The 9247-nt window shown below is 46.0% G+C and overlaps 1 protein-coding gene across 1 annotated transcript in view; it reads left to right on the top strand.

The window, feature by feature from the left end:
• The first annotated feature begins 1388 nt into the window (after positions 1-1388).
• Positions 1389-9247, top strand: part of Lhpp (phospholysine phosphohistidine inorganic pyrophosphate phosphatase) — a 95827-nt gene continuing 87968 nt past the window's right edge. Inside the window, exon 1 of the mRNA XM_059265411.1 lies at positions 1389-1559. Coding sequence (XP_059121394.1) covers positions 1435-1559 — 125 coding nt within the window. The 5' untranslated portion in view covers positions 1389-1434. The remainder of the gene's footprint in view (positions 1560-9247) is intronic.

Here is a 9247-nt window from a genome sequence, read left to right as displayed (position 1 = left end):
CAAGAGCCTGGAATGGAAGCAGAATGTGGTCCCTCTCCTTTGAACTCTCAAATTTCTCAAATAGAAGAAGTCATTTCCTCATTTCAATTTCATTACTTCACGGGGCAGTCCAGGAAACCCCTCTGTTTTTAGACCAATGTTTGTGGCCAACATGATATAACATTAATAAAGTGTTAGAATTCATTCAAAAAATTGCTGCTTTCACACACCGTCATTCTCATTTTTCTTCCACCCCCATTATTATGGTCTTTATTTTTCCAAGGCTGTTGCATGCATACAACTTGGGGATTTTTGTTTTTCTTTTTTTTAATATATATAATTTATTTATTTTTATTTTGTGTACATTGGTGTTTTGCCTACAAGTATGTCTGTGTGAGATTGCCAGATCCCTTGGAACCAGAGTTATTATAGACAGTTGTGAGCCACCATGTGGGTGCTGGGATTTGAACCCGGGGCCTCTGGAAGAGCAGCCAGTGCTCCTCACCACTGAGCCATCTCTCCAGCCCCCGGATTTTTGTTTTTCATATAATGTTAAAACAGAAGAGTTTTCCAAGGTTGTTGCCTGGTGTCTTTTGTTTGTTTGTTTGTTTTGTTTTTCAAGTCAGAGTTTCTCTGTGTAGCCCTGGCTGTTCTGGAACTTGCTCCATAGACCAGGCTGGTCTCAAATTCAGAGAGATCCACTTGCTTCTGCCTCCCAAGTGCTGAGATTAAAGGCGTGCACCACCATCACCAGGCTAGTCTTTCTTTTCAACGGCACATTTCTTCCAGCATCCCTGATATTCGATCTATATCCCTACATTAATTTTCTTCCAGCTTGCAGACATCCTGTTTGCACTCCTTTAGTGTTTCCAAGGAGCGGGATTGTGCCAACTACTCAATTGCTTTGAAGATCTCTTCCCCTCTCTCTCACTTTTGAGACAGAACCTCAGTATTGAGGCCAGGCTGGTCTCCAACACTTAAAAATTCATTTATTTAATCAATATGTGTGTGTGCATGCACTCATGGAGCTCTGGAGACAATGTGCAGGAATTGGTTTCCTCCTTCTATCATATGGGTCCTGGGAATGAACTCAAATTGTTAGGCTTCCTTGACCCCTGTGGCATCTCACTGACCCTAGCCTCACACTCTCAATCCTTCTGGGATTATAAGTGAGAGCCATCCCTCCCGGGCGGTTTTACTTTTCATTTCAATTTGCCTCGTCCCGACTCTTAGGGAGGTGTTCCGAGGGACGTGTTCTCAGCTTCTCTGCTATGCCCTGAAGATCCCAGCCTCCGTGAAAGGAAGGCAGCCAAGCGCCAGGCGGGTCCACGTGGTTCCGGGTTTGCGCCCGGCCCGCCAGCTGCGGACTACATTTCCCAGGCAACCCCGCGAAGAAGGCGTGGCCGCGGGATACTGGTGGCAGCAACGCCGAGTGTGGGTGTACAGCAGGACGCGATGGCTACGTGGGCCGAGCGGCTGGCGGGCGTGCGGGGAGTGCTGCTTGACATCTCCGGCGTGCTGTATGACAGCGGCACAGGCGGCGGAGCCGCCATTGCGGGCTCCGTGGAGGCGGTGGCGAGGTTAGTGGGCTCAACGCAGGTACTGTCGGGCTGTGCTGCTGCCGGGGGCGGGGCGTTCGCGCGGGCCCCGCCTCCCCCGCACTGGTCCCGCCCCTCAGGCTGGCTAGGAACCACGTGGGGAAGGTTGTGTTGGCGCTGCCAGGCTTCCAAGGGTTGGAGCTGTCCTTTGGAAGCAAGTGAGCGGTTGAACTTGGTTAACCTGCAAGTAAAATACAGATTCAAAAAGTGTAGGATATTGCAATATTAATATGTTAGGCCAGTGAGATGGCTCCATGGGTAAAGGCACTCACTATCAATTGCGTTAACCCGAGTTCAATCCCTGGGATCTACATGATGGAAGTAAAGAAGTGACTGCTGCAAGTTGCCTTCTATCTGACCTCCACATAAAAATAAATAAATGGAAAAGTTACTTTTAAATATTTTGTTATGTTGCTTACATGTTTAAATGGCCATTTTAAATATACTAAGCTAGTAAACTATTTTAAATGTTCCACCTGTTTCTTTTAACTTAGAAAACTTTAAATCACATATGTGGCTAGCTATCTAATTCTTTTGTATTGGTTTTGATTTGAGGAGGAGAAGGTGTCTGGTTCTTCAAGCCTGCCCATGCAGGACCTGCCAGGGACCACCATTGGCATTAAATCTGGGTTGTTTGCCTTTGATGTCCCTAGCCAGTATTGTGTAAAGTTGATGAACAGTTGGAAGGGGCTCATTGTCTAGCAGTCAGCCTCCCAGAACCTAACTAGGACTGTTTATTTACCTGCAGTTGAGTAAGTCCTTTGATCCCAAGAGGCCCTCCTCTACTTATCTGTGTGTGTGTGTGTGTGTGTGTGTGTGTGTGTGTGTGTGTGTGTGTGTCCAGAGAGAGAGAAACACTCAAGCAAGAGGGATAGTACTGATGAGATTACAAGGCCTCAAACTGTGTTTTGTAGCAAAGTAAAAGGGGCTGGTGAAGGACATCTACTCCTAGGAAACACCTGGGCCCTCTGTGTGGGCAGAAGTCCAGGTTTACCTGTCTTTCTGGCTTCTACACATTCTCCACTAACCCCAGAATGTAGGACTGCCTGTGTTACTATGAGCCTTGTGTGTTGAGAGTTATGTGGAGGCCCCTCTTGGAATCTAGTCAGACACTGGACAATGTTTTGAAGTGAAATGGCGTCATGTAGGCAGAGAAGGTGAAGAGACCTTCATGAGGGTCTCATCTGAAGGGAAGGTAGATGATGTTTTGTGATCAAATGAATACATTGAGTCACCATAGATCAGAAGAAGTGAAAACAGCTCTTCTTCATACAAGGCAGGGAATGGTGCCACCCACAGTGGCTGACTCTTCCCACTTTAATTAACAAATGAAGATAGTCTACCCACAGACATGCCCGAATGCATGTCCGCTGGATGATTCTAGATCTCATCAAGTTGACAATTGAGATTACCCCTGTCATACATGCATATCCACAAACATGTACACACACATGAACTTGTACACATGTACAAATAAGTACAATGAAAATGAGATTTCCTTTGGCAAGAGAGCCCTTACGTCTATGCCTCAGAATATATAAATAAAAAGTCAGCAACTGAATGGGAATAAGGACAAATGACACAATCATTCACCAGGAAAAAAACACCAGTGACCTCCTAAGCATATGAAAAACGTTCCCCCTGGCTGCATTAGAAACACAAATTAAAACTATACTAATAGTTTTTGATAAAGCAGACCAAAGTTTGGGAATGAGTTTGCTTGAGACTTAGTAGAAACAAACCCTGCCACATTACGCATATGAAGATACAATTGGCACTGCCTGACAGTAGTTCTACTTCTGGGTAGTTGTCCTGCCTTGTTTATGAGAAATATAAGGTGGCTATGTCTTTTGACCAAGTCATAAAAGACCAAGAATAACCACTCTCCATCATTAGGGGTACTGTCCCTTTGTCCACAGGAGACACCATACAGCGTGAGTGAGCACTTTTCCTTTTAGATACATTGTTAGTGAGGACAGCAATCACGTGTCTCCTCTTTTGGGTAAATTGCACATGTTCCCACTGCTGTTTTTGCATAAATCCTGGGAAGACACCTATTATTTTTGGAGTAAAGAGATAGGGTTCAAGCAGAGAAAAGTGGATGGTGGGGATAAGAGTGCAAGAAAGTCCCTTCACTGTCCAACTTTGCATAGTAACATTTTTAAAGCTTTTGAACCATTAAAAAAAAGTAAAAAAGTAAAGTCAGCCAGGTGGTGGTGGTGCACTCCTTTAATCTCAGCACTTGGGAGGCAGAGTCAGGCGGATCTGTGAGTTCGAGGCTAGCCTGGTCTACAGAGCGAGATCCAGGACAGGCACCAAAAAATTATACAGAGAAGCCCTGTCTTCAAAAACCAAAAAAAAAAAAAAAAAAAAGTAAAGTCATAATATGTGGCTGTAGGCAGACTTTTCTGTCTGGCCAGCCGGTTCCCAAATAACCACACAGAGTCTTAGTATTAATTATAAATGCTCAGCCAATAGCTTAGGCTCATTTTTTTTTTTTTTTAGCTATCTCCTATAATTTAAATTAACCCATTTCTATTAGTCTATATGATGCCCCAAGGCTCGCTTACCTCATTCTGCTTTCATGGCATCTCCTCAGACTCTGCCCTTCTTCTTCCCAGCATCCTCTGTGTCTGGCTGTCCCACCTATACCTTCTGCCTAGCTACTGGCCAGGCAGTTCTTTTATTAAACCAATCAGAAGGCGCCTTGGCAAAGTCACATCTTCATAGTGTACAAAAAGATTGTTCCATTAACATGTGGCTTTATTCAGCTATGGGGTGAAGAATGGTGTTAAAAGGCCATGAAGCTGGGGACGAGGGAGGAGCCATGGTGGCTAGTTTGGACACTTAAAGTAGCTGAGGGAGGAGACAGTCAAGTTGGGAACAGAGAAAGAGGTATTTTAGAAGTAGGTCTAGTGGGACTTTTTCCAGCATGGGTACTGTAGGGCCAGAGAAAACAGGAAGTGAAGTGGAGTCAAGGCAACAGGAACTTGAGGAGGCAGCTGGTCACGTGGCTTCTGCAGTCAGGAAACAGAGTGATGAATGCTTACACTTGGCTAACTTTCTGCTTTTTATGAAGTCTAGGACCCAGGCCTGGGGAATGGTGCTGTCCACTTTTAGGGTGGGTCTTTCCACCTATGCTAACAAAATCAAGAGAATTGCTCACAGACATGCTCAGAGGCTTGTCTTCTATGTGATCCCATCAAGCTGATAATCAGTATAAACCACCCCATGCCTTTACTGTTCTTCTAAAGTCTGAGCCACTTGAAAGCAACAGATTGCTAAAAAAAAAAAAAAAAGGGGGGGGGGCTGGAGAGATGGCTCAGAGGTTAAGAGCACCAACTGCTCTTCCAGAGGTCCTGAGTTCAATTCCCAGCAACCACATGGTGGTTCACAACCATCTGTAATGAGATCTGGCGCCCTCTTCTGGCCTGCAGGCATACATGCAGACAGAACACTGTATACATAATAAATAAATAAAAAAAATAAAAATAAAAAAAAAAATCTGTAGCCCCGGCTGACATCAGACTCAAGATCCTTCTTTCTCAGCCTCCTCAGTGCTGGGAACATGCTGTGTGCCAACAGGCCTGGTTAAAAAATTACTAAAGTACATTCTGCATCTAGAAAACATTCATATTGTGCATGTAACACCCAATTCATCTCACTCTCTTGTGTGAGCATCTCAGAAAGCCCCCTCCATGCTCCCCAGCCCAGGGCAGCCACTGCTTTGCCCTCTAGCCCCATGGGTTATTTTTGCTTGTGACTCTGGATATTGTGGGGCCAGAGAACAGGAAGTGAAGGGGACTCAAGGCAGCGGGACCTTGAGGAGGCAGCTGCTCACATGGCTTCTGCAGTCAAGAAATCACAGAATGTGTGTCCCTTTTATGACGGTCCCTTTCACCTGCTATTACTTGTGAGAGATCTGTTGTATCTGTGGAAAGTGGTTTGTAGATGGTTTGTGATACTAAGCGTGGTTCATATTCTACTATGAAAAGACACCATGACCAACTTACAAAAGAAAGCATTTAATTGAGGGGTTGCTTATGGTTTCAGAGGGTGAGTCTATGACCGTCATCAAGGGGAACATGGCAGCAGGCGGGCAGGTAGACATGGTGCTGGAGCAGAAGCTGAGAGCTCACATCTGATCCACAAGCATGAGGCAGAGAGAGCTACCTCGGAATAGTGTGACCAATGGCAAACCTCCTCCAACAAAGCCACACCTCCTGATCCTTCCTAAACAGTTCCACCAACTAGGAACCAAGCACTCAAATATATGAGCTTATGGGGCAGGGCGGGGAGCAGGGGGAGGGGGTTCTGGTTCAGACTTCTGCAAATGATGACACAGTTCGTGCACTCCTCTATTTCCTATTTGGGTTATTGCAACTGGTGTTTTGGAGAGTGTGTGAATGTGTCCTAGAGGGTGAGCATCTATGGAGCATGGGAGTGTCGGAGTGGAGTAGCTGAATTAGAAGGCAGAAGTGTGTTTGATAAAGTGCTGCTAGGGAGTTCTCCAAAGTGGTTGTGTCGTTTGTATCTCAAGTCAACAGTGTACAAGAGTCCTGGATGTTCTTTATCCTTCCCTGTATTCAGCCTGTCTGTCCTTGGAGGGTCCGAAGAAACGCTGAAGGAAGACCCCAGACTCAAATAGTATGCAAGAACAAAGACCGTTTATTATACCACTTGCAAGTGGGGTCGCTCACTTGTACAAAATGGCGACGACCCCCAGAGGGACGTGTAGGCTCCTTTTAAGCACAGCTAAGGGGAGTTTCAGGGTCAGCTACATAATTGGTTACATAAGAGGTTACATTAGTATATTTTTAATTGGCTGAGGTTTAGTTTTATCATTTTTGGACACATCTGCACAAGCTTGGCGGTGACTCTGAAGGGGGGCTGCTGGGTTTGTCCTTGAGACACTGTGACGGTAACTTAGGCCCTCTGTGTTCATTCTCTCCCTCGACCCTGAATATGAGGGCCTTGGAGATAAATGGCCCTTTGTTGGAAAAGACACCTGTTTGCCCTTCTCAGAGAAGTGGAGCCTAAGTTCCGTTGCGACCGTGGGAGAGTTGAACCCTTCATCCTTTCCTTGCAGTGAGGCAGGCTAGAAGACAGGAGATCCTAGGAAAATGAGAAATCAGAGGAGCCCTTCCCCCTGGAGTCTGGTGGAAGCCTCTTACCCACAGAATAATTCCCGCATAATTAACAACTGGGTAAGACCTTCTTCCCTTCCCAGCTGTGAGCCTGCACTTTTCTAGGGATCTCACCAGAAGCCCCTTTTAGAGAGACAGGGTATGTGCTAAACCCCTCACACATGTACGCCTAGTGACTCCTGATTTTACTTTATCAAATTATAATTCCATCCAAGGAACTTCCAAGGCCTATCAGCTCTCTTATCAAAAGAGAGAGAAAATGAAGAAATAAAAATAAAATAAGATATATTTATCTATTTATTTTGGTTTTTTAAGACAGGGTTTCTCTGTAAAAGCCCTGTCTGTCCTGGAACTCGCTTTGTAGACCAGGCTGGCCTTGGAACTCACAGAGATCCGCGTGCCTCTGCCTCCCAAGTGCTGGGATTAAAGGCATGCACCACCACCACCTGGCTCTAAAATAAAATTTTTTAGCAACCATTTAAGATGTAACTTGAAAACCCGGCATGATAGCACATGCCCTTAAGAGGCAGGCTAATCTCTGTGAGTTCGAGGACAGCCTGGTCTACAAAGCGAGTTCCAGGACAGCCAGGACTGTTACATAGAGAAACCCTGTCTCAAAACAAAACACAAAGGCATAACTTGAGAGCTACCAAAATATTTAGTTAATGCCAAGACAGTTAGTTGCACGTCTCTGTTGAGAAGTCCGTCCTTACACTTGGGCATGCCTTACTCCTGTGACTCTTGGAGAAGCCCATACCTATGCACGTGGGTATGCCTTACTTCCTTCTGAGTGCCTCTCTTTCTCTCCTCAGCCTTGTGCTTAAGTCTACATGAAAATATCTTCAATAAAACCTCCAATTCTGCTTCATAAACTGGCCAGTCCCAAAAATCTGATGAGAACTGAAGCCACGGATCCTGTTTTGGCCTGATATGAGGTCCCTAGACGTCTAGGGGAGTTCCTCTGGCTGCTGAGGGAGCTGTCCCCTTCATCACGGACACCAGCAGGGTCATTTTTACACTGGAGCCCCGTGAAGAGTAGAGTGGAGCCGTGGAGCCTCAGCCTCCCTTAGCCGTGCCCCCTCCTGTCAGGAGCACAGATGATGGCAGGGACCATCAGGAAGAGGTATCCCTAGTTTACGAGACAGTAGTGTGGTTGGGATAAATCACTGCTCAGGCAGGTAATGGCTCAGGTATCTCCCAGGTAAGGCAAGGTAGCTGGCCTTTGAGGGCGAATGTTTGCTACCCACAGGCATTTTATTAGTGACTTCCTTTTAGCCCTGGATGTCCAAAGTGGGGTGTTGTTACCTTTCTTTCTCTTGTTTCTTTTTTTGTTTTTCGTTTTGTTGTTGTTGTTTTTGTTTTTTGGTTTTTTTTAGGCAGGGTTTCTCTGTGTGGCCTTGGAACTCCCTCTGTAGACCAGGCTACAGAGATTTACCTGCCCAGCCTCCTGAGTGCTGGGATTAAAGGCGTGCTCTACCACTGCCCAGCTTCCTGTTACCTTTCTTAACTAGCAGGCATACTTGAGACTCAGGGTGAGGGGAGCTCACTCAGCACCTGAGCTGGGACAGCAAAGGAACCCCCTGAACCTCATTTTGCCAGACCCAGAGCAGGATCTTAACTGCCACCCTAGATTTCTGCTTGGACTCTTTTTGACTCTTTTGAGGAGGAAGGGGCTCTGGGACAGGACAAGGCTTCCTTCTGAATCACTGGTTCTCAACCTTCCCAATGCTCCAACCCTTTAATACAGTTTTTCATGCTGTGGTGACCCCCAACTATAAAATTATTTTCGTTGCTACTTCATAATTGTAATTTTGCTGCTGTTATCAATTTATAATGCAAACAGTTTTGGAAATAGAGGTTTGCCGAAGGGGTTGCGACCCACAGGTTGAGAACCATTGCTCTAAATGGTTGCCTCTAAGCTGATGTTCCTAACCTGACATAGCACTATCCAGGATTAAAGGATACAAAGAGGTATGGTGTTGGGAAGGATCCCGTTCGACCCTGTGGGTTCTGAGCTGTGTCTTCTGACTGGTCCCAGGAAGGCTTTGTTAAGATGTGCTTTGAGGGCTGGACAGATGGCTCAGTGATTATGAGCCCTTGCTGCTCTTGCGGAGGATTAGGGTTCAGTTCCCAGCAGCCACCAATGGCTCACAACCATCTATAACACCAGTTCCAGGGGATGCCCTCTTCTGACCTCTGCAGGCACCAGGCACACATGTGCACAGACATACATGCCAGCACACACTCATACACATAAATAGATCTTTAAAAAAAATTAAAGGGGCTGGAGAGATGCCTCAGTGGTGAAGAGCACTGGCTGTGCTTCCACAGGACCCGGGTTCAAGTCCCAGCACCCACAGGACAGCTCACAACGTCTGTAACTCCATTTCCAGGGTACCTGACACCCTCATACAGATATACATGCAGGCAAGACACCAATGCACATACATAAAAAATAAAATAAAATAAAAAGTTTCTTTTGACCCCACAGGCTTGCATAGCAGGGCGACTCTGTGTGGCGAT

The sequence above is a fragment of the Peromyscus eremicus genome, chromosome 1 (assembly GCF_949786415.1).
Source record: "Peromyscus eremicus chromosome 1, PerEre_H2_v1, whole genome shotgun sequence".
In the NCBI taxonomy this organism is placed as follows: Eukaryota; Metazoa; Chordata; class Mammalia; order Rodentia; family Cricetidae; genus Peromyscus; species Peromyscus eremicus.
Note: the sequence above shows the minus strand (reverse complement) of the source record. Positions and strands in the feature narration are given on the sequence as shown.